At 53.4% G+C, this 26,054-nt stretch overlaps 1 protein-coding gene across 3 annotated transcripts in view; it reads right to left on the bottom strand.

Annotated features, from left to right (window-relative positions):
• Positions 1 to 22,220, bottom strand: part of PDPK1 (3-phosphoinositide dependent protein kinase 1) — a 64,505-nt gene extending 42,285 nt beyond the window's left edge. The window contains exons 1-2 of one of the 3 annotated variants that reach the window (XM_069570564.1): positions 22,042 to 22,208; positions 4,355 to 4,545 (exon numbers count right to left, since the gene is read on the bottom strand). Coding sequence is in view for 2 of the 3 variants with exons in the window: in XM_069570563.1 (XP_069426664.1) it covers positions 22,042 to 22,065 (24 nt within the window). In the remaining variant the exon portion in view is untranslated. Of the gene's footprint in view, positions 1 to 4,354; positions 4,546 to 22,041 lie in introns of all 3 variants that reach the window. The other 2 variants (XM_069570563.1, XM_069570565.1) reach the window with 2 other exon arrangements.
• Positions 22,221 to 26,054: the final 3,834 nt, after the last annotated feature.

Raw genomic sequence — 26,054 nt, 5'->3', positions numbered from 1 at the left:
GTTGCAGAGACTGTTTAAGAGAACCTGCCTTTTTAAACGTAGCCGACAGCACAGACGTGACCAGCAGTGCGGGCCCTCTCGTGGAATGGGAGCCCGAGGCACAGCGCTTCCTCCTGGAAAACTGCCGTCTCCGTGGACACACTGAGGCTCATGGTAAGTCTAGTGTGCCTGATGCGCCTCATAAACCCTCCACCTCAGGAAAGGTACGAGGGCTGGACTCAGCTCTGTGGTTCAGCCAGTACCTTAAGGGTTTGTCCCATAAACAAAGCACACAATCTTAACAGAAGTGTTGCTTAGCTGCTCAGTCATGTGCAACTCTTTGTGACCCCATGGACTATAGTCTGCCAGGCTCCTCTGTCCCCAGGATTCTCCAGGCAAGAACACTGGAGTAGGTTGCCATGCCCTCCTCCAGGGGATCTTCCTGACCCAGGGATTGAACCCATGTAGCTTGCGTCTGCTACACTGCAGGCAGGTTCTCTACCTCTGAGCCACCAGGGAAGCTAACAGAAGTGTAATCAAACTCAGGAGCTTCCCCTGGATATCAGCTGGAACTTTCTGTCCTCCAGGGCAGTGGGAAGTGGGGAGAAGGTCACAGTCACCATGCCGAGGTCCATCAGGAACCAAGACAGGCCCGGGCTGGCCTCAGCATCCAGGCCAGGGGCCTGATGACCCCAGGCTGTGCCCACAGGCCACCGAGCACCTCACAGGCTTCCCAGACACAGCCAAGGGGTAAGCACTCCCTGTGCCCACGGGGGCATCCCAAGTGCAAACTCTCAGGCCCAGGACTGAGGCGCAGCAGGGCTGTGGGATCCGAAGGGACTCCACGAGAAGAGGAGGAAAAAGCTGGCGCTCCAGCAGCGCCACCCCAGGCACCACTTCAGACTGATGGCTCGCAAGCCCAGTGGGGTCACTGCTGCCCAACGGGATGGGGGCAGGGAGAGCACCACGGGTTCTGCCAAGTCCAGCCGGTTACTGACCTCACCTAAGCACCTGCCTCCCGCCAAGCAAGGCTCAAGGAGACAACGGGAAACGCACCAGACAGTGGCAAATGTTTCTGATTCAAAACCGACACATCAACTAACAAGTAAAATCTCAAACATGAAGTTTCTAGATAACAAAATGTGACGAGTTGATTCATGGACCTGAAAAAAGGTAATTTTACAGACATGCTTCTGGACCCAGTGACTATTCCAGCAACGGTGCCACATGGGTCTCACACGGGTCTCAGCCCAGCTGAGGGACAGCACACAGGGCAGACGCCAGCCCCAAGGCGGGGCGCAGGAGGCGGGGCGCTGGAGGCGGGCGCAGGCAGCAGGCCCCAGGCGTCTGCACGCACGGGGACAAAACCTGGCAGGACGACGGCCACCCTCGAGCCAGCTCGAGCAGGGACAGATGGCCCTGGTGTCAGGCAGCCCGGGGAGGCTCACATGGTGAACACGGCTTCTGCCGGCCTCAGGAACACCTGCTGAGGGCCGCACTCTTCAGCTGCAGCCTCCTGGATGCAAAATGAACACGCGCCCAGCCCACGGCGACAGCCTCCAAAGACAACGACAGGTGCGTCTAATGAGACTCAGCTGACACGGACATGCTCCTGAGCGCCTCCTCTCCACCCGAGCAGTTTCCCCAGAACCGGTTCTCGAAGGACAGCACAGAACACAGAGGTCTGCTCCTGACCTCAGCGGCACAGACCCCACACGCAGCCTCCCTCCAGGTGGCAGCGCTTCTGGTGGACACGCAGATATCCAAGGCATGCTGAAGATCAAGCCATCTCGACAGAGCTGGACCTGCCTCCAGACCTGTGACACCGAGCGCCCCTGGCCAGCCAACAGGGAAGGAGCAGAGGGTCGTGATGGAGAAATCCGCTCAGGTCCTCCTCAACACCAGTCTGCGGTGAGTGCCTCGGAAGATGCCCCGGCCACCTGTATCCCCCCAAGCTGGTCACGAGACAAAGGCTGGAGCCCAGGCTTTTCCCACCAGTAAACATCAAGGCCCTTGAGGCCAACACTTATTCTCACAAGTGTTGAACTCTGGCAAACTCCCAGCCCCAAAGCACAGCTTCAATGACAGGTTTGAAGGCAGGAGCTGACAGGCTACTCTTGAAGGACACACACCATGCAAACTAACATAAGCTAGTAGGTCTTTTGTCATTGGAAGCTGGCTACAACTATCAGCATGCTCTGGACAGCTGCAGAAGGTTCTGGAGCCAGAGCTAAGCTGCGCCCACTTCAGCCTGATGGGCACTGAAGCGGAAGGCTTGACTGGAGTCGGAGCAGAGAAACCGTGTGCACTGGAGCTGCCGGCGGGTAGAAAGGTGGCCCTGGGGCCAGGCTGCGGGTCTGCACACACACCAGGTGCCTCGCCCTGACACAGCACCGTCCCCTCACCTCTGCACCCTCACCCCCGCACAGCAGGCCCGCCCCGGTGTGCCGCAGCCCACAGCCCACAACCCGGGAAACAGGGCAGCGGAACCCCGCCGACAGCGCCTCGGTGACTTCCCCAAGGACACGCTCTTCTCCAGCACCTTCTGTTATTTCATGAAAACACATGCACTCATTCTGCTCATCACTGTTTCTTAAAGGAGGGAAATGAACTACGTTATCAACCCAAAGACTCAACAAACATGGCCACTGTGCTAGCAAAGGCCCAGGCGGACGCAGTCCCCACCTCTAGGAAGCGACATCCTAAGGGAGAGGGAGTGACAGGCGCAGGTTCACACCCATAGCTCACCAAGGAGAGTGCGGCGGCCAGGCACAGGGAGAGGCCTGCGGGGGCGGAGGCGAGCTCCGGGGGGCGGCGGAGCACCCCCAAGAGGCTGGCAGGGGCTCCAGGGTGCTGCGACGGCACGCAGGGGCACACGCACACACACAAAGCGAGATGCAAGAGGAAGCAACCACGCGCCACACAGGCAGAGTTTCACTTTCCTCTAACGTTTGAGACTCAAAACTCAGGTTCAGCGGCCTTTGAGTCAGAAGGAAAACCCAGTCATTCTGAAATGGCAATAACAGATGATGTAATACACAGACACACACACACACCTGCTTTTCTCCCCCACAGGCTTTATGAGAAAGGGCAGGGCCACCACCAGCACTTCACAGGCACTTCAGGGACTTAAGGTAAATGCAGTGCTCCCAAGACCACACTGCTTCGGGGCTTCCCTGGTGGGCAAGTGGCTAAGACGCAGGATTCCCTATGCAGGGGGCCCGGGATCGATCCTCGGTCAGGGAACTAGATTCCACACGCTGCAACTAAGAATTGGTATGCCAAAACTAAAGATCCTGTGTGCTGCAACAAAGATCGAGGGTCCGAGTGCTTCGACTAATACCTGGAACAGTTGAATAAATAAATTTTTTTTTTAACAGTTTTATCCACCTCATTAACATTCACTGAGCACCTACCCTGCACCATGCTCTGCCCTAGGCATGGTGGACACAGCAAAGAACCGAGCCTGTGCCCTCAAGAGCCCACGTTCTAGTGGAGGCAAGGTGACCTCCAAACACAAAAGCCTGGCAAAACCCAGCATCTCAAATGGTGATAAATCGCTGTGAGAAAATACAGCAGGAAAGGAGGACAGGAGGGGTGCAAATGTAACAACCAGAGGCGCCCCCACTGGGAAGGTGACTTCTGAACAAAGACCCGAGGAGGTGGGGAACCTTCAGGGAGATGACTGGGCAACGCAAAGGCCCGGCGGCAGGGCGGCTCTAGACTCACAGTCGTCTGCTTGACCCTCAGGACAGGCCGCTTCCAGACAGGACCTCTGGATGCCAGGCAAGACCTCAGGATCCCTGAAACCCCCTCCTCTGGCCACTTCTGGCACCCTCTGGGCACCTCAAACCTCAACGGGGAAGTCTGAGCAGTGGGGCTTCCTGTAGGGTCCAGGCGCCTCCTGCACCCAAGTCTGATGCCGGCCGAACCCCACTGTGGGGTCCCACATCAGCCCTGGGCGGCAGATGCTGGCCACCAGACCACGGCCGCTCTGGACACGCCCTAGAAGCTCCCACTCTGCATCAGCACCACGGGCATGGTGACACAGGAGCCTGTCACTGCCAGCCTTTCTCCTTCGTGGAATTCCGCAATTTCCTTCCTGCTTCAGCCCCAGCGCCCCAGCGCCCCAGCGGGAGACTGCGTCTCAGGGCCGTGCTGACAGAGCGCCGTTCACAGGGACAGCTCAGGGCTCCTGCTTTCTCTCCCTGCAGTCATAACTGGCTGGTATGGGTATGTTTTAATGAACAGTTTCAATTCGGCAGTAAAATGATGGTCGCAGTGTTACCTGTTAAAGCATTTTAAAAGCACCAACTGTAACATGAAAAGCCCAGGAAGAAATCCCTCACCCAGAGTGAAAAGCCCAAACGTTTACCTGTATTTCCGCTGTCACTCTAAAGAGTTGATTTTGTAACGTTTCGAGGCGATAATTAAGCCGCAGAGAAGGAACTCTGAGGCGTTCTCACTGTGGTCTGGAGGACTCTCACCAGCTCTGGCCCGCAGCGGGGGTCAGGCTCACGAGGACCTCCTTCCAGCCCGCCGGCCCTGCGCCCTGTGGAGACAGCACTGCCCGGGGCGCCCGGGGCCTTGGGTGAGTCACTCCCACCCAGCAGAGCCCCATCAGCCCGCCACCCACTTGGTGACCCAAAATTATGGTAAACAAACACATCTGGTTACTCAACAGCTTCTGAAATGTAAGTCTCAGGAGAAATTTAAAGCTCCAGCACCCTGTCCCCCAGTCTCCTCCGCCCTGGTCACAAGTCCTCGGGAACACGGCTCTCCACCGGGTCCTGACAGCACCGCGTCCCCACAAGCCCTGACTGCAGGCCTCCCGACACCCTCGGCGCACCCCGAGTGCAGCATCTCCCATTGAGGGAAGGCTGGAGCCCCACGCCAGGGACTCCAACCCCTACCCCCACTCCCCCACGTCCCGGTTCCAGCACCCTCTAACCCCCGCAGGACAGGACCCCTCTGTTCCTCTCTCTGGCTTCTGGAAACGCACGAAGCGGAGCCTGTGGCTCTGCTCCACCGTGGACAGGGACGGATGGCTGTTCTCAACTGAACTCAGGCTGAAGAGCCGGCGCCACCAACACCCAGCACCTGTGACGTCTCTGGAAGCGCGGTCACACCGCCCAACACACATCACATCCCGCACCATCGCCGGGCCACGTGACCGAGTCAGCAGGCGGCGCCCGAGGGCCCACCGTCTCCAGTCAGGCCCAGGGAAGCACGCGGGCATTCCTGACAGAAGATAAGCCCACGTCTCAAACAACCGACTTCCAAATGAACTTGGAAAACCATCGTCCGTAAACTGGGCATTTTCTGTATGCTTAAATTGGTTTTACAGCAATGTGTATATAAGAACATAGGATTTTCAATTTCTTTGAGGATTGAGTTCAGCAGTCTCCTCTTAAGAGGTAGAAACTCTAAAGGAAAAATTAATTTGAGATGAATTAATTTTCATATCCACAAAAACACATCAAGGTTTAACTTAATGACACTGTCAACCACTAAGGGAGTTTAGGAAAATATGAGCATCAAAATATCCAGAATCCAGGGACTCCCCTGGTGGCCCAGGGGCTGAGCCTCCGCACTTCAGTACAAGGGCCCATGTTCCATCTCCAGTCAGAGAACTAGATCCCACACGCCACAACTGAACCCGCCCCATACGCCGCAAGTCAAATAAACACTGAAAAACCAATCCAGTATCCAACATTCAAAACTGCTAAAGGCGACAAATATGACTGACAAATAGATGAAAATGCAAATGAGTTTGGAGCAAAAGAAACCCAGTGACCCACAGGTTTCTTTTCCAGCTTCCATCAAGTTTCCTACACCAGATACTGCACCTCTTCCCAAGCTGCAAGTGACGACTTCCCTTAATCCTTAGGAGACCAACCGCCGGGTGAACGGGAGCTGGTTTTTAAAATACAGAGCCATGTGTTTTTAAAGCACACCCCAGACCTTAATTAGGCGGCGGCAGGACAGTAGTGCGCCAGGCAGATGAGGAAGCAGAGCGGCGGCCACGCGCCAGGCTCCAGCACCACGGCGAGCGTGCAGGGGGCGCGGCCCGCAGCCTGGGCGGCCTCCCAGAGCCCCTGCTGGGCCTGCCCGTGGAGGGGCTCAGCAGAGATGACTTTTCCAAAAGTGCTCAGAGAAGTTGTGTCGGGATGAGAGACTCATGGTTTCTCCTCTGTTTTGAAATGCAGTTTAAAACACTTTACAATGGGGCTTCCCTAGTGGCTCAGTGGTGAAGAATCCGCCTGCCAATGCAGGAGACACAGGGTCAATCCCCGACCCAGGAAGCTCCCACACGCTGTAGAGCAGCTAAACCCGTGTGCCACAACTACTGAGCCTGTGTTCCAGCGCCCGCGTGCCACACTGCTGAAGTGCGCACGCGCTAGAGCAGGGCTCCGCAACCAGAGGAGCCCCCACTCACCACAGCCAGAGAAAAGCTCAAGCACTGAAGACCCAGCACAGCCAAAAATGAACAAAATTATATTTTAAAAAAACTTCGCAATAGAAGTGATTTATCTGTTCATTCTGACAGATATTCACTTAGTGCCAACCAGGTGTCCAATCCTACCTGAGCCCTGGGGACCAAGACGAGCAAAGCAAACAGCAAACAGCCCCCAAGTCAGCGCCAGGAAGCAGGGGAGGGGACGCAGGGGAGCGGGGTTGCCTAAAGTTCCTCGGATCCCTGTGGATACTTCTTTCTCATCTCTGTATCTTTACCTCTTTAAAAAGGATAAAATGCGTGTTAAGCAAGAATTTCACATGAAGAACAAGCTCGACTCATGGTTGGCGTGATGAGAGTCAGTCTTTCAGCCTGAGCGGGGAGCCTGTCACTCCGCAACACACAAGGACTCAGGACTCAAAACTGCACACCCTGCACTGAAGCGACTGCAGCCAGATGCTTTCGAAGCGCCTTGGCTCCGAGGAGTTCAAATCTCTACCTGCAGACCTACCGAGGAAGACACAAACTTCATGATGTCACAAGAGTAAACTGTCCCAAACGCTTAACTGTGACTTGCTAAACCACCCAAATCTCTCACGTATTAATAGTCACCACTTCAGACAAACAGTGACAGGTACAAGAAGAGAAGTTACCTCCAAACTGTTCAAAGCTGCACTCTGCCAGGCCGGACCCCAGCTCTGCTCCTCACTAGCCATCTGACCTTGAACATGCTATGTCACCTCTCTGCGGCTCAGACTCTTCACCTAATAGCAGGGATGAGGAGAACCGGAACTCCCAGGCTTGCCAGGAGGATTTAATGAGTTAATCTACACAAAGCACTCAAGCCGACTCAGACCGAGCATGCTATAAGCAGTTTTATGACTAAAGAACACAGAAGACACAGTTTTCTCAACCAAGGGTCATCAGATCATAAAACAAGCCCTTCACGACCAAAATGAGGCTCATCCCCTTTTCAAATACTATTCCCTTTTCTGTGAGCAAACCTGAACTAACAATGTACCAAGTGAAGAGGCTCAGCTCTAACTGCAAGCAGACGAGGTGACACAGGACGGCTGAGCTCCGGAATCAGGATCACAGCCAGGCCTTCTACGGTCAGGATGCCGTCCTGCTGCCTAAGGCTCCAGGCAGCGAGAGGAAGGATCCCAAATTCCACGGGCCTCCCTGGCGGAGTGTGCAGCAGCGCTCCGAAAGGCCTTGCTGGGTGCAGACAACACGCCGCAGAAAGGGGCACCTCCCTCCGGGCCCTGCAGGAGGGTGGCGTGGACTGCCCCCCCAGCCAAGCAGCTCGGCCCCAAAGGGACCCTGCTCTCCAGTCAGGCATGCTCAATGGCAAAGAACACTCTGGTAAGAACCTCCTCACACCTCAAGAAACCCCACAAAGCAGGGCCCAGCGCACAGAACCTGGCAGAGGCAAGCACAGCAGCCACAAGCCCAGCCCTGCCCAGGCTCCACCACGAGGGGCCAGAGGGATGGAGCCAAGCCGAGGACCCCCACAAGTCCAGCCCTGCCCAGGCCCCACCATGAGGGGCAGCAGGGGAGGCGCCAAGCCGAGGACCCCCACAAGCCCAGCCCCGCCCAGGCCCCACCAGACGGGCCGCAGGGGAGGCACCAAGCCGAGGACCCCCGGTGAGGCCAACCAGGGCAAAGGCCCACTCTTCGAGCCACGGTTCACTCTCTGTAAAGAGAGGTCAAGAACACCAACCCACTCCTTGAGGGCTGCTGGGTGCCCATGACAGACAGGAGCTCACAGGCACTCTGGGAAGGGCGCGTCTTGTATCCACAGGGCAGACGAGACATGGCAACTGCTGAAGGCTGGACTGTGGGGCCTGGGTGCCGCTCTGCGCGCGCTGAGAATGCTGGCGGCCACCAGCTCCACCCACGGGAGCCTCCAAGCACAGGCAGACTGGGAGCTGGCTGGCCCACAGGACACTATGGTCACCAGTGAGCTTGTGCAGCATGAGACACAGCAAAATGCCACCACTCCTGACCAGCATGTAACGACACCAAGGAACCCCAGGTGGATGGCTGACGGGATCTCAATGAACACCCGAGTAAGACTTTCTGCTATTCCATGGTGCAGGGTAGAGAGAGTTCAGTTCAGCTCATTCGTGTCCAACTCTGTGACCCCATGGACTGCAGAATGCCAGGCTTCCCTGTCCATCACCAACTCCCAGAGCTTGCTCAAACTCAGGTCCATCGAGTCGGTGATGCCATCCAACCATTTCATCCTCTATCGTCCCCTTCTCCTCCTGCCTTCAATCTTTCCCAGCATCAGAGTCTTCAAATGAGTCAGTTCTTCGCATCAGATGGCCAAAGTATTGGAGTTTGAGCTTCAACATCAGTCCTTCCAGTGAATATTCAGGACTGATTTACAATAAGATAGACTGGTTTGATCTCCTTCCTGTCCAGGGTGGAGAGAGGACATGAGCAAAGGGGGAAGCTTCTTGTGGGTGATCCCCAAGGGTGGCCACTTAATCCATCCCCCTACTCCCTTCTCCAGCCCCTCAGAGCCTCTCACCCAGCCAGAGGCAGGAACACAAGGTCATGGCTGCCAGCCACCTGAATGAAGTCCAGTCCTCAGGCTTAACAGACCACCCCACAGATTGCAGCCCACCAGGCTCCTCTGTCCATGGATTCTCCAGGCCAGAATACTGGAGTGGGCAGCCATTCCCTTCTCTAGGGGATCTTCCCAACCCAGGGATTGAACTCAGGTCTCCTGCATGGCAGGCAGGTTCTTTACCACCTGAGCCACCAGTAAAGTCTAACAGACCATAAGACTCAGCAAACACTGTCTCTGAATTGTGCTAAACTGGCACCTCCAACATTAACTTTATATATACTACAAAACACTGAAATATAGGATCTCTTCGCCCTTCTCACTTCCCTGCCATACTCTGAAACTGCATACAGGTACATTTTACAAGCCATGAACTTGATGAACGTGAGCATCAGGATGCGGATGACTTCTGGACTTCTGGGCAGGTGAGGGGAGATTATAATCAGCAGGACCACTTAGGGGGCTTCTAAGAGCTCAACAAAATCCTGTGTTTACAGGAGGGTGGTGGCACAGGCCAGTTTGTTTCAAATTCTCTATACGCACCCGTTATACATACAACTTTAAATAACATTACTTAAAGGGAAATTAATGAACTGCCATTTTTCTCAACTTCTAAAAATTACTTTTATTAAGCAGTTACTGTTTAATAACACACACTTCTGAGCATTTCACACATGGTATCACAGTTCTCAAAACAACTTCTGGGCATGAGGACCACTGGCATCCCTCTTTACAGACGGAGACACCAAGGCACAGATCAGGCCCGCGCCTGAGTCCCAAGCCCAGCAGTGATGCCAGGTGCACACTCCCTCGGCCCTGCCCAGCTGGGGGGCGGTGGGAGCTGATGCTCAGTGCGAGCCGGGAACAAGCACGCAGGGCCGTCCAGGAAGCAGTCAGTGACGACTCCACAATGCGCCTTCCGACAACTTCTGTGACACTGAATCTAGCTGCAACAAAATCATACTAAGAATAGTATGAAAGCATTTCTTAAGAAATTACTCCAAACAGCTGGAAACAGCCTATGTAAATATCCACCAAGAGAACAATGGCTGCTCACGGTTCACCGAGAGAGGGGAGTAGCACACAGCCCCTGCAAGCGGCTCATGCGAAACACTCGGTGAAAACAGCAGGAGACAAAACTGTCTCAGATATACAGTAAGGGTCCCAGTTGGTTTTTTAAAAAATACAAAAAGGAGGGGCTTCCCTGGTGGTCCAGTGGTTAAGAACCCGCCTTGCAATGCAGGAGACACCGGTTCGATCCCTGGTCTGGGGAGATCCCACGTGCCGCAGGGCACCTAAGCCCATGTGCCACAGCCACCGAGCCTGCACTCTAGAGCCCGGCAACCTGCACCTACCGAAGTACCTAGGGCCCGGGCTCCACAGCAAGAGAGGCCACTGCAACAAGAAGTCTGAGCACTGCAACTAGACAGTGCCCGCTCTCCACAGCGAGAGAGAGCCTGCACACAGCGGTAAAGACCCAGAGCCGCCCCAAATAAGTAAAGAAAAACACAGAAAGGAAACAGTGATGACCTCTGGGTGAAGGAAAGATAGACCTTCCGGTCGACTCCCTGTAACCACGAACCTGGACAGCTGCAAGGGGTGGGATCCACCTGAGGAGGGTTAGTAGATGCAGAGGCTCGAGACAGTGGGGGCCTCCAAGGGACCTTGTCAGCGGCACACCGACTACAGGGGCCACAAGGTCCTCAACAGACACAGGTGACACCACAGGGGCTCACAGACTTCCTGAACTTCCTTCCAGGTCCATCAGTTCATTCATTCACAAAAGACACGGGATGTATAAAAGCATCTGCTAATGCGCAGATGAGTAAGTTAGTATCTTTTAGATATCTTTTATGTGAGGAAGAAATCATTAACCACCAGTGGAGGCCCAGCATGGAAATCCTACTTTTGCTTTTAGAAGTCTGTTATCCCAGAGCTGTATCAGAAAAACAGTCATGTCCGACTCTTTGCGACCCCATGGACTGCAGCCCGCCAGGCTCCTCTGTGCAAGAAATTCTCCAGGCAAGAATACGGGAGTGGATAGCCATTCCCTTCTCCAGGGGATCTTCTCAACCCAGGGATCGAACTCAGGTGTCCCGCATTGCAGGCGGACGCTTTACTATCTGGGCCACCAGGGAAGCCCATCCAGATACTTGAGACTCTGTCTCATACCTACATGACGTGAAGGAAACCTAGAAAGAATGTGTATAAAAGCTTTACTCAGTAAAACCTATTAGTAACCAGTAAACAATAATATCAAGAAGCTCTTGCCTTCTATTTTGCTAAAACAATACAACATATTAAACTCAACAACTAAGAAGAAAAACTGAGCTTCTAAACTCAAGTCACACTTATACTACTTACAAATGAATCTTCTCAGGAATTAAACCCATTCAGCTAACATTTTCCCACTACAATCTAGTTTGGGAAACTAAGTGATACCTAACTTGATCCAAAGCAGGGCATCTTGAAAGTTAAGTGATATATCTGGTGAGGCCAGAGGCACAGAGCTGTCTCCCTTCTTCCCGGAAGAGCCCGGGGCTCCTCTTTCCTGCTCTCTAGCTCCCAACCCCAGCTCCTTAGAGGAAACCTCACTCGGCCTTCAAGACTAAAAGGTCAAACGCTAAAATGAAATCTAGAGCACACGGGCACTGCCAGTGAGATGGGAACTGTCCTCCAGAGTCCCAGCCCTCCCAAGCCCCCTCCTCGGCCCCCTTCCCCTCTGCTGGGCTGGGACCCTTGGCACTGCCCACACCTCTGACCGCACCGGCAGCCCCACCACCTTCCCCTGGCTGCCCCGGACCACGAGCTCTGCTGTCTCCCGTGTCCTTCAACCTCAGTGCCATCTGTCCACGCCGGCCCACGGCTCGTGTGCCTCCCTCGGCAAGGTGCAGGGTCCTTGAGAGTGGCAAAGGGGCTGTGGGGACGTCCTGAAAAAGGCCCTGCTACTGTTTATTCTCCATCCAAGTCTCTTACACATAAACAGCCACACTGATAGTGATAACTGTTCTGAGAGCCCAACAGATTATCCTGTTGAAAAAAAAAAAAAAGCCAGATTAATGTGTTTAGACTTGTTTTTTAATCTTCTAAAGCTTCTCTCTCTTTGAAATAGAAAATAAAACCCAACCAACCCCCAGAATGCCACTGGCCATACACATAAACAGCATCCGGCAGGAACGCCCTTCCAGCAGTGTCAACTCGCTCAGCTTATTTCTAACTGAGACTGCCTCTCCTGACACCTGAAAAGGCTCCTCTAACAGATGCTTTCCTTTCCAGGGCCTTTATCTACAAATTCTGAATAAAGAGTGTCTTATTGGGAACAATAATGACCAATTGAGACAGAGAGACTTTGTCCGACTGTGAATAGCTAACTCCCACAGCAAAACTTCACAGCATCAGTGTGCATAGAAAGACCGACTTTGTCTAGCATGACCTCCATTCACACCTCTACTGATCACCACCTGCAAGTTCAGTTACCAGAAACAAAGACAGGAGGAGGAGGAAGGAAGGGCAGGCAGGCTGGCCAGGCTCTGTCCCACCTTCTCCTAGCCCACTTCCAACACCTAGACAGCATCCAGCCCCCGGAGTCCCAGGGACAGCTTGCAATGCCCTCAGGCCTCCCTGTGGCGGCCAGGAGCCAGCTCCCTCATTTTCTTCAAAGTACTTTCTTCGTCATTCTCCCTACCAATTCCTACCTTTGTAACAGTCTTGTTTTTGCTGTGGTCATGTAGAAAAGAGGTTGGAGGGGAAATCCATAGATGAGTGGGAAAACAAAACCAACTCATGATTTTCCTGAAAATATCTATCTTCAGAAATCTGCAGACAAACTCCAAGCTCTGTTCTTGGCTCAATCTAAGAGTCTCAGAGTTAACAGCCCACAAATCAATCTTGACTCAAGATCTTTAGACAATAATAACACTCTAGCTTCAATGGCAACCCACTCCAGTACTCTTGCCTGGAAAATCCCATGGGCAGAGGAGCCTGGTAGGGTACAGTCCATGGGGTCGCGAAGAGCCGGACCCCATGACTGAGCGACTTCACTTTCACTTTTCATTTTCATACACTGGAGAAGGAAATGGCAACCCACTCCAATGTTTTTGCCTGGAGAATCCCAGGGACAGAGGAGCCTGGTGGGCTGCTGTCTATGGGGTTGCACAGAGTTGGACACGACTGGAGCGACTTAGCAGCAGCAGCTTCACGGGCAAGAAAAGAGCCAAAGAAGAACATATCACAGCTGACCACCTACTTTCACGAAGCCCAGGTGATCTAGGACTAGCTTCCTACCTGCAAAGAAAGCACGGAGAGACGGAGCACACGGGACCTGAGCGCTAATGAGATCACACACAGCAGCCGTCAGACTGCCCGCGGGACACAGGCCTCCCCCAGGAGCAACCATTTCTGTCAGTGAGTTTGGGTTCACTCAGCACCTGCAAACAGCTCTGTCCTGGCAGAGTCCTGGGAGTGCCCAAGCCCGCAGAAAGAGGCCGAGCACTTGGACCCCACGCCAGTCCTGACCCGATACATAAGTCAGAAGCCCTCCAAGTCCCAACTGTCTTCATCTGGAAATCAGAAGGACCCGACTGGGCGAGCAGGAAGGTCCCTCCCCAAGCGAAATACCACAGCCATCCTGGGACACACCATCAGCAAGGGCCGCAGAGCAGGGCAGGGCTGCAGGCTTGACTCCAGTCACTCGGAACCACTCACCACCTTGCCGGTGCTACGTGACGGGTCGCACCAGGCGTACCTGACATCCTTGGAATTCTTCCTGAGCTCAGAACCCCAATTTCATCACCAAAAGACATCAGACAAGCCCAAATTGCAGGACAGTCCATGAAATACCTGAGCGGCACTCTTCAAAAGCATCAGGTTCATGACAAACAAGACGAGACTGAGAGACCGCCACAGAGCAGAGAGGACCCTGGAGACGTGACAGCCAAACGCAATGTGATACCCTGAGTGGGGTCCTGGGGCAGAAAGACGACGGTTGGGGAAACTGAGGAAAGCCCAGCAGGTCTGCAGCGGAGTCACAGTGTGCTAGCAGGGTTAGGGCTCAGTTTTGATGGATATGGCCAGGCTGTGTACCTGCTAACCTCCGGGACAGTGGGACGACAGGTATTACAGGAACTCCACGTTGTGCTTGCAACTTTTCTGTACACCCAAACTTTTTCCAAAAATCAAGTTTATTTTAAAAGTAAGTTTGTTTTGAAGGTTATTTTGATCAGTTCAGTTCAGTTGCTCAGTCATGTGTGACTTTTTGCGATGCCATGGACTATAGCATGCCAGGCCTCCCTGTCCATCACCAACTCCTGGAGTTTACTCAAACTCACGTCCATTGAGCTGGTGATGCCATCCAACCATCTCATCCTCTGTCGTCCCCTTTTCCTCCCACCTTCAATCTTTCCCAGCATCAGGGTCTTTTCCAATGAGTCAGCTCTTCGCATCAGGTGGCCAAAGTATTGGAGTTTCAGCTTCAGCATCAGTTGTTCCAATAAATATTCAGGACTGATTTCCTTTTATGATGAACTGGTTGGATCTCCCTGCAGTCCAAGGGACTCTCAAGAGTCTTCTCCAACACCACAGTTCAAATGCATCAATTCTTCAACACTCAGCTTTCTTTATAGTCCAACTCACATCCATATATGACTACTGGAAAAACCATAGTTTTGACTAGACAGACCTTTGTTGACAAAGTAATGTCTCTGCTTTTTAATATGCTGTCTAGGTTGGTCAAACAAACAGAAAGGATCTGAAAACATCCTGTGTCATTAAAAACTTGACTCAGGGGACTTCCCTGGTGATCCAGTAGTGGGGACTCTGTTTCCACTGCAGGGAGCACAGGTATGATCTGAGGTTGGGGAACTAAAATCCTGTATCCTGCAGGGTGTAGCCAAAAAAAACCTGACTCAGAGTCAATGCTGAACACTAAGTTGAAAAATATATGGCTACTGAAAGAAAAGAATACACTTGACAGGAAGGGAAAAACCCTGACACTGAATAAGCTCAGTATAAACTTCCAAACACCACCACCTTCTTCAGCATGCACTGTCAGAAAGACATCCAGGACTGGGCGCACAGCAGGTGCCCTGAGAAAGCACGGCAAGCACAGCCCACCTGTCTTCCCGGCAGCAAAGGGGCGCCCCCTCCTCGGATGTCTTTGCTCTCAGCCATCCCCCGGGCCTGTCCGCCAGCTGCAGGACAGGACCGGCCCCTGCTCAGCATACCCCATTCACCCTGGGGCCTGGTTCTTCTGGGCTTCTCACAGCAGCAGCCTCGCAAGGGCTGGCCACCCTTTCCTGGCAGGGCACTGCCCTCCCCTCGGGCACCGTCTGCAATGGCGGCGCTGCTGGCCACTTCCCTCCTTCCCCAAGGCAGGGCCATGGCTGGCGGGGCTCACAGAGCGGTGAGCTGCCCCCCACCCCTTGAGATGCAGATGAGGCCTTTTTCACCCAAGGATTCATTCCTTCAGGACGTAAGCCCGGAGACCTATTCTGTTGATGCTGCTTCTCCTAACCCACAACCAGCCCGTCCTCGCCCCCTTCGACCCCAGAGACACAAAGCTCAGTGCCAGCCACTTACAGGCAAGTTTTCTAAGATTTTATTTAAAAAAAAAAAAAAAGGCATTTAGATGACATGAGTTCTGTTTTTTTAGGAATGAGAATAGGTTCACAAACAAAATCTAAATTTAGATGCAATTTTTAAAACTGTGTATCTGATAATAACCAGCTATGTACATACAATCAGTAGACTGTAATTCTGAAAAAACCCTGAAAGAAAAACGCCAAACTGCAGAAAAAAAAAATGAGTTAACAACGAGAAAAGGCGGCAGCGCAGGCTGAGTGCCCGAGACCCTGCAATGAAGGAACAGCCCCCGGTCCAGGTTAAGTCTCAAGCCACTCTGAGAGGAAAGCTGAGCAGCCAAGGGATCAAGGTCACAGATGACAAGACCCCAGAAACAGCAGTGGCCCAGCTGCTGAGCCTGGAACTCGCCTGCTCCCCGGCCCCGCCACTGCGGGCCAGACCTTCCTGAGAGCGCGCCTGAGCAGAGCCGGCACTTGGGCAGGCTCCCAGAGACTGCGCCGTGCCCATCACTTCCCGAAGGAAACGCTCTGCACACAGCCAGAGTGGGCACATGCTGGCCTCAAGTGCCCGTCCACCGCCGCCCTCCTCCCAGGCTGCTGGCTCGCTCACTCACACTCACCGCACGGCCGTGCACAGGTGCCCAGCGGGCTGCTTGGACACGGAGTGCTGGCGTCCCCCAGGACCACCAGCACACAGCTGTCTCAGGAAGGTGGAGCCCCTCACACCCAGGGCCGCATGCGCCCACGGAGCATGTGTTCCTCTTGGGAGAGGGCACTCTTGGAAACACAGCAGAGCCCGGGGCTGGGAAACACTCCCTCCGACCTGCCCCAAGGCAGCAGAGAGGTGTGCCAGAGGGACCCAGCACAGGGCGGCTGCTTCCGGCAGGAGGGAAAAGCAGCTTGGTGCCTGGTCTGAGAATCCGCTAGGGACACCCCGACCCGCAGTCAGGGTCCACCTCGCCAGCGCTGGCACCTCTCCAGGCTAGACACTCGAGGTCTGACCCATGAGGACAGTGGTCCAGAGCAGGGCAGCAGTGCCAACGTGGCGAACCTCAGCCCAGAGTACCGCACGCGTGACACTGACTCTTCACTCACCCAGATTTCACCCACATTTGATCAGCAAACTTCCCAGGAGAGGCTTTGAAATACAACCTTTCAAGGCTCAGGTAGGTGGTACAGTGTGTATAAAGAACGATTATATATATATATATATATATATATTCCCTTTCGGAATTACATTTCCTCACACAATGAAGAAATGGAACGTGGGACCATGCTTTTAACCATCTGACTTCTAGTTTGGAAAGCTTTCGTGTTAAGCAACAGACTACGGTGAGACCCTCCGCCCCTCAAACACGTTCAGCTCTGAACACAGGGAGTCAGAACAAACATGCAGGATTCAGAGATGTCTTTGTTAATAAACAGCAAAGGTCAGACAGACAGGCTTGTGACAACTATGACGGGGATGAAAACCAGGAAGAGAAAAGCATGAGAAAGAGTAACAGAAACCATCTAGAGACTCCAAATTCATGGAGACACATTTAACAAGAGCTATACACACCCGTTCCAGAGAAACAGGACACTGCACACCGGGTCAGAGCTGATGCAGACCGAGGGCAGGAAGGGGCACAAAGACGCTGATTGGCTAGAAAAGGCTTCAGAGCCTGGGGCAGGGAGGGGTGTTTCCCGAGGGGGATCTCTTCAGGCCAAGAGGAGAACTGGAGAGGAGAGCCTGGCAGTCGGAGATCCTGAACCTGTCCTGAACCTGCCCGGCAGAGAGCCACACGGCGGGGGCATCTGAGGGACCGGCGTGGAGGAGAGCTAAGTGACGGGCTGGGAGAGGCGAGGGAAGGCACAGGAGCATCAGAATTTGGGGACCCCCCAGCAGCCCCCCACCTCCTCACCAGGAAAGGGAGAACGAAGAAGAGAGTGTGTCCGTGTTTCCAGCACCACCAGGGGGAGAGCAGGACGAGAACGCGGCGTGGCAGCACAGCCCGCCATGACGTCCTTCCTTCACCGTGGGAGGGCGTCCACAGGCACCGACCTCCACGCTCAGGCCCAGGGTCTCCCCCTGCACGCGGTAGTTCTCCGGGTCCCCTGCAGCCTGGCCCTCCCAACCTCTCAGCATCCGGGGGTTGGGGGGGACAGAAAGTGAACTCCGAGCCCCACAGCTTTCCACGGCACTTAAGGAGAACCTCAAGGAGGCTCCAAGCCTCCTGGCGAATCTTATCAACCTTTCTTGACAGCATCCAATATTCGGCTGTCACTTTGAGATACAACTCCTGCTGCGCTAAAATTAATTCCAAAAAAGAAGAACAGGTTGAAGAATGAGACTTTAACAATGAATCCATTGTTAAATAAGCTTTTAGCCGGATCAATTCTGACTGCAATACTGCCGAGAGACACACACACACAGCCTCTCATCAGCCCTCTCCAGCGTGGGCAGACCTGCCACCTGCTCCACAAACAGGCAGAGGACACGGACCTCCAGACACACCTTCAAACCACACCTTGAAATATTCTGAAGGCTGCAGTGGCCGGCACAGCGGACACAGAATTCCATTTGCAGGACAGAGGAGGTCACTGGGCCGCCAGGAGCTCTGCGTCCCCTTTAGCAGGCCCTCGGCCACACTCCAGATGGCTGTGCACCCAGGGGCCGGCCCGAAGGTCAGGTCTGTGCCTCTTCACACGCAGAGCTTGCAGTGCGGTCAGTCCTTGGTTCTGTGAGCCCACGTGTGATCCAACTATGTAGACAGACGCCTGAACCAGTTGCTCTGGTAAGAGATCTGAAGCCCACAAATGTAAATCCTTTACAGTGAACTCTCTCTCAACACATTCAAAATGACTTGGAATTTCTTGGAGTAAAAACGTCAGTTTAAATTATTAAAATTTTCTAGATCAAGAAAACAGACCCAGACTTTGTGCAACTATATAAACACAACCAGCACCAAGCACCGAAAACAGACCCCCAAGAACCACCATGAACCCAACAGACCTCCATCTTTTTAAGACATCGTCATCAAAACAGGTCCCCGACTGCTCCAGAGAAAGATGGACTCTGCCTACTGACTGCTACACAGACTGGACATACAACTGTTCCCAATATTCAAATAATTTTCTAAAGGGTCTGGTATCACAGGGAACAAGAATGCAACCCAGTTAGAGAAGAATGCATTACCTAAAAGGCCTTAACATACATGCCCCTGTCTACAGTTTCCACACCAGCACTTCCTCCCTGCTGATCTGCCCTTTGAACCCACCTTCAAAACAACTGTGCTCCGCACCCCTACGGCCAGCTGTCCTCACAAGGGCAGGCATAGAGCACGCACACGCTGGCCCCACCCCCACACCTGCTGAGGGAGTCATTTCTGCATCAAGCGCCCCTCAGCAGTGGCTCCTCGCTCTACAGTCACAGAAGTGAAGCATCACGTGGGACTCCATCACAGTCCACATCCACAGAAGCTCCTCCTCAGGAAAGGGTAAAGTGTAGGGCCCATGGAGGCTCTCCTCACACCACCAGCTGGAAGGCACCGACCTTGTTCACCCCTTCCCTTCTGCACCACTTCCCAATTCATAACACACTTGCCCTCCGTGCACCCAAACCCACCATTGGGTGGGTCAGTGGGGGAGGGCACAGTCTGAAAAGGGGGCCCACCCAAGAGCTGCCTCTTCCTCCTCCCCACACCGCTGCTACAGGCAGCCCAGAGGCTGGGTACTGCCTTGAGGGACAGCCCAAGGCCTCTCTTCAGGGCCCGTACTGCTCCAGGCTGTGCTGCAGTCTCTTACTAAACACACATCAGAGGAGGAGGGCAAACCTACACATCCACCCTTCCTGAGTATGTGAGTACAGGGTGCCCAGCTGCCAGCTCTGGACTCAACTTGGTGAGCGTGGCAGGGTGGGGGAGCATCGCTCTGCACGTGCCGCACGAGGAGAAGCTATGCACAAGGGCACGCGAGACCCAGAGCCCACTTCGTTCCGTGCTGCCAGCCTTCCCCACACCCTCCCACACATGCAGCCACCCTGCAAAAGCCACCCTGGCGCACGCAGGACCACTCTACCCAGCCGACAGTTTCACCTTTAACATCATCATTGCAGCTTCTCACCAAGGGAGGATTCCCAAGCTCACCATTCAGAAAACCAGCCCTCAAATAAGGAGGGACCAGAGCCTCTTTCCAAACAGCGGCTTTCTGACGGCAAGAGGCTCCAGGGGTCACAGAGCTCAGCCATCTGCCCAGAGGAATAACCAAGTGTGCTGTCCGCCTAGAAGAGGATGTCCCTCCTGCCTCGTGCATGGCAGTCTGAGGACATGCACAGCCCCCAGAAACACGTCCTGGGCACTGGCACTGAGGACTTCCGCAGGCAGCGGGCTGCGAGCCCCCCTCAGGGAGGGCACCACTCCCAGCAGGGGCAGGCAGGGTGGCGCCCAGGCCTCTGCCATCAGTCAGACGTGGGTTCAAACTGTACTCTATCGGATGGGTACTCAACCTCCCTGCACTGTGGAAACTGAAGCTTTCATACCTGTAAAATGGGAGCAAACCTCAGAACACTGTTGATGGAAGCCCAGCAGCACGAGGAGGGCTATCTGGCAAAGGGCCCGCTTTAAAGTAAGAGCTCGACATCCAGTTCCGACAGCTTCCAGGCCACCTTAGTAGGAAACCGGGCTGGGCCGTTTCCAGACCTCCCCACTCATCTGCTGCCCCGCTGGCTGCACACATGTAAAGAAATAGGAAAATAATCGGGTCGGGGACTTCTCATAAAGTGCCACCATAAAAATCCAGGTGCAAACTCACTTGAACAGCACAAATCCATCTGTCCTCAGACAAAAAACCCACTACTGGGGGCATCTCCGCCACTACTGATAGGAAACCCGGCATGTTCTCCCAGACACGTGGGGAAAATCTAGATGGTGAACACACGAAAGCCTCGTTCCTCTCACTTCCTGATGGGAACGTCCATTCTTTCTTTCGGAACTCATTTCTTCTCACTGGATTTCAGCGTTTTTGTACGAAAAAGCTGCCTTCTGCACAGAAACCTCCAGATGCCAAGTGTCTGTCACGTGGAACTACCAAGACCATGAGATGATATGCTCTTTTCCTCTTCCCCTGGAGGCCATCGGAGCGCACACCTTGCATTGCCACAGCATCTCTGTGTGAAAGTTCGTCTCACAAACTTCCACAATCTGTCAGCCCAGCCGCCACTGAGGGCCGCCAAGCAGCCTCGTTGGTGTTTTTTGCAGGGTAGTCCAGGCCCCCCAGGGCATGGCCACACGTGTTGCAAGAGTCAGAAACATCCCCTCGCCTTTCACCGTTTGTCTCACCTGCCCAGGTCTTCCTCCTCTCACACTTCAGACTATCACCCATCTCTACAAAGCAGAATTCTCCAGTCCACGGACCAGCGGCAGAAGGTTCAAAAACCTCCCGAAGTAATTACAAAATTCGGAGAAGCCCTGAGTTTTTAAAGGGTCCATGACCCATCAAAAAGATTAACAGCCACTACCGCAGAAAATAAGAAAAATAAGGGGTCGAGTCAATTTCTTGGGTCTTCCTCTATTGGAGGGATTCGCCTTTTGAACCCGATTTTGTAAGAGTCTAGACCTTCATCCAGCACCCACTTCACAATTGCACCCAAGGTATAAATCCTTAAACCGTCTTCCCAAGACTCCCGAACTTAAGCGAGGACAAACGTAAACACACTAAGGGTACTTTTAGCAACACACAGAAAACACAGAAACACTAGCGATACATTCACCAACACATTCAACCCAACAAGCGCTTCTTCGTTTCCTTCCCCCTAAAATCTCTCCGCCCGGTCACGCTCACCAGCCCGCGGCGGTGGGTTCAAGCCTGGCCTCCCCGAGGCATCCCATCACTCCGGTGCCGGAGCGGAGCCCCCAGGCACGCAAAGCACCCACACGCCGCCCCGCGGGGCCGGGAAAGGAGCGCACCCGAGTGCATCGGACTCCATCCCAACCAGGAATTCGGAGGGGCCCGAGCATCAGGTGCTCCGGACAAGAACTCGCACATCCCGCTTCCGCGGCGAGCGGAGGCATAGAGACCGGTCCCAGGTGAAGGCCCAGGGCGGCTTCTCCGCAGACGGTCCGAAGGGTAACCCAGGAGGCTCGGCTACAGGCCGCGCCGCGCCGAAAACAAACTTTCCAAGCACTTCCACCGCTGCGGGCCGGTGACACCTCCCCGGCCTCCCCCGCCCTGCGCGCGCCTGTCAGTGTCCCCGCCGGGCCAGCGCCCGCCTCAGCCGGGCCCGGGATTCGCGGGGCGGCCGAGCGACGCCCCGACGGCGCCCGCGGTCGCTGGCCCGGGCGCTGGCCGCAGGTGAAGAGGCGCCGCCCGGCCCCCGGGAGCGCGGGGCCGCCCCGCCTTGCCGGGCCCCGGCAACCGCCGCGCTCAGCGGGTGACGGGCCGGCGCGCCCAGGCGGCAGCCGCTCACTCACCAGCTGGCTGGTGGTCCTGGCCATGGGCCCCGCGTCGGCACGGGCGCCTCCCCCGCAGCGCTGCGCGGCTCGGCGCCTCCTCAGCGTCCTCCTCCCCGCGGCGGAGCCCCAGCAATGGCCGCCCTCATCCTGCGCCCGCCCCGCGGCCCACCGCCCCCGGCGCCGCCCCGCCCCCGCGCGACGCCGGGCGGGACTTCCGCCGGGCCGCCGCCGCCGCCTGCGCCCATTGGCCGCCCTCGCCGTCGCTCTGCCACGGTCCGGGCCAGCCCGGCCGGCGCCCCCGAGCCGCATTTCCGGGATGGGGCCTGGCAGGCGGGAGCGGCCCGGCCCCGCCCCGGTGCGGGGGGGGCGACCCCACGAAAGCCAATCCGCGGGCTGCGGGGCGGGGCTGCGCGCGGGACCCGGCGAGCTGTCATCCTCGCTCCCGGACCGGGAAACTGAGGCTCGCTTGGGCGGGGACCCGGCGGCCAAGGTCACGCCCCAGGCGCGGCGGCTGGGCTCCAGCCGCACGGCGCGGACTCGGAAGCCGGGCTCTGAGTAAACACCGAACGAAGCAACTTCACTAGTTGCAAAACTGAGAAGTGTTCACGGAAGCAAAACGAGGCTCTCAAGCCACAGCTGTAAGGCAGAAAACCGTCCCATCTCATCCCTGCTGAGAGTCCCAGGAACTACCTCAGGACTTCCTTCTCTGCTTTTTAACTTTTTTGTGGTTGTTATTGTTGATGATGACGGTGGTATTATTGTTCTAATTGTGATAAAATTTAAGACCTTAACCAGTTTAGAGTTCAGTGGCATTAAGTACATTTACGTTGTTGTTCTAAGATGATGTTATTTCAAAAAAACTTAGAATCACCTTGTTACCTGAAGATTTGCATATTTTAAATATCTTTAAACTAAATATATATTTATATAAAAAATATTTTTTTCTGTTTCCAGAAGAAATACATCTTCACTTAATTTAAAAAAAAAAAACTCTTTAGACAATAAAGAGAAGTAACAGTAAGATAAGTGAATCCCTAATCTCACTGGCCAGAATTAATCATTGAGCAGCAGTGCTTACTCTTAGTAAGGAATGTTCATGTCTAATCTGCAACCAGCTACTGTTGTCTCACTTCTCAGATGAGAAAGCTGAGGCATAGCATAACTCTAGCTTTCCCTGAGTTTTGTTATCACCAGACCCAGGATCTTGATACTCACATCCCAGAGGCTGTGCTTTGACTAGACTATGTGACTTCTATTTGTCCAGGCATCCAATACTCTATTTACAAACCTTAAAAAACCAATACGGAGGGACTTCCCTGGTGGTCTAGTGGTTAAAAGCTTTCTCTACCACGAGCCTGGGGTTTGATTCCAGGTCAGAGAACTAAGATCCCAGAAGCTGCATGGCATGGCCAAAAATAAATTTAAATAATAAATAACCAGTAAAAAGGCAAATGTAACCTCCATCCCTCAGAAGGCTCCTGCTGTTCTGACACTCACTTTTTTCACTTAACAATGTACCCTCCTGTATCCTGTCCAGCTCTCGGGATATCTATCTTCCTCAGCTGTAAGAGCTAAAGAGGATTCCACTAGAGTCTATGCCTCCGTGCTCAGCCGGTCAGTCATGACTGACTCTTTGTGACCCCTGGACTGTAACCTGCCAGGCTCCTCTGTCCATGGGATTCTCAAGGCAAGAATACTGCAGTGGGTTGTCATTTCCTCCTCCAGGGGATCTTCCCAACTCAGCAGAGTTGTAAAAAAAAAGAGCAATTTACACATGTCTCCAGGGTCTCCTGCATGGCAGGCAGGTTCTTTACCACTGATCTACCTGGCAAGCCCCAAATCTATGATATTGATCAAGCTCCCACCTGATACTGAAGTGGTTCCCAGACTTTTATGTCATGAGCAAGGCCCTGTAGGTCAATCTGGACACACCCTTACTTCTTTCCTTAAGATAAACTCTTAGCAGATGGAAATGGGGGTCAAAACACCGGTATCCTTCCCAGGACTTTTGCTGTATATTGCTCTTTGTTACCCCACTTCAGGTACTGTAACCCTCAGGGGACACAAAGGCAAGGCCAAGGTAGACACTGCTCTTACTCCCATGCCAAGCCACATCCAACAATATTCTACATCAATCACACCTACTGTATATTCAGAGCAGTGTATCAGATTTTGCCCCATAACCAACAGGTACTATGATCATTCTTTACACAAGGAAGCCAAGGCTTCAGTAACTTGGTTACTCTTGGTCATAGAGTTATTAGGTTACAGAGCACGGGACTCAGAATGAGCCCGACCTACACCGACACCCTGCTCTCAGTCACTGGACTCAGCTGCCTCAACAACCCTTATTTTATGCATACTTCAATCTTCACAAACTAATACCTTGTCCTCAAAGAATTCTAACCATTTTATCTTACTTCTAAGAACAACCTGGAGAGACTCAATATTTATTACCATCTCACACATGAAGCATCTGGTCCCATCACTTCATGGCAAATAGATGGGGAAACAATGCAAACAGTGTCAGACTTTATTTTGATGGGCTCTAAAATCACTGCAGGTGGTGACTGCAGCCATAAAATTAAAAGGCGCTTGCTCCTTGGAGGAAAAGCTATGACCATCCTAGACAGCATATTAAAAAGCAGAGACATTACTTTGCCAACAAAGGTCCATCTAGTCAAAGCCATGGTTTTTCCAGTAGTCATGTATGGATGTGAGAGTTGGACCATAAAGAAAGCTGAGTGCTGAAAAACTGATGCTTTTGAACTGTGGTGTTGGAGAAGACTCTTGAGAGTTCCTTGGACTGCAAGGAGATCCAACCAGTCAATCCTAAAGGAGAGCAGTCCTGAATATTCATTGGAAGGACTGATGCTGAAGCTGAAACTCCAGTACTTTGGCCATCTGATGTGAAGAACTGACTCACTGGAAAAGACCTTGATTCTGGGAAAGATTGAAGGCAGGAGGAGAAGGGGATGAAAGAGGATGATATGGTTGGATGGCATCACTGACTCAAGGGACATGAGTTTGAGCAAGCTCCAGGAGTTGGTGATGGACAAGGAAGCCTGCAGTCCACGGGGTCGCAAAGAGTCGGACATGACTGAGCGACTGAACTGAACTACATGTGAAGAAATTTGCAGATTCTACACTAAATGTGCATGTCAACATACACATAACTATAGACGTCTGAAAATATCTATCTCACAAGCACCCTTTCTCAGAAAATTATGGAAGGATGAGCTCTGCCAAATGAGGAAGTAAGCACATAGGAGGACCACAAAGGGGAGTCCCAGAGACTGTCCATTCAACAAGCATGCACTGCACCTCCTCTCCATGCAAAGCAGTGTGCTAGACATTGGTGAACAAAAAGCAAAAATCTGCCCTCGTGGTACTCTGATACCACCGGTGGAGGGCAGTCAGTGTGTGTGGAGGGGGACAGGGAGGGCAGCAAGCATCATAAATAAGCAAATCTTATGGGATGTTGGAAGATAAGTGCTGTGGGGGAGAAAAAATCAAGTAAGAGGGCCTCAGGAGTACCCAGGGAGATGGTGCAATTTGAAATGGATAATGAGGAGAAGTGGCAAGAGTCCTCAGACACAAGGAGAACAGGCTTCAGAAGGCTCCCCCAAAATACTGAAAATGATAGCTTCTATGAGAGATTTCACCATGTAAAAAATTTAAGGAAAGAAATGAATTAAGGGACTTCCCTAGTGGTCCAGTGTTTAAGAACTCGCCTGCCAACGCAGGGGACTTGGGTATGAACTCTGGTCCGGGAAGATCCCACATGCTGCAGAGCCACTGACCCCGTGATCTGCGACAAGAGAAGCCACTGCAATGAGAAGTCCATGCACTGCAAGGAAAAGTAGCCCCTGCTCACCGCAACTAGAGAAAGCCCATGCACAGTATCAAAGACCCAGCACAGCCAACAATAAACAAATGATAATAATTTTTAAAGATTAAAAGAAAAGGAAAATGATCCTTCCATACAAGGTGGCTTCTTAAAAAACAAAAGTGAATGAAGAAATTGACAG

Source organism: Ovis canadensis, chromosome 24 (genome assembly GCF_042477335.2).
Source record: "Ovis canadensis isolate MfBH-ARS-UI-01 breed Bighorn chromosome 24, ARS-UI_OviCan_v2, whole genome shotgun sequence".
NCBI lineage: Eukaryota > Metazoa > Chordata > Mammalia > Artiodactyla > Bovidae > Ovis > Ovis canadensis.
This window is presented reverse-complemented; position numbering and strand designations above follow the sequence as displayed.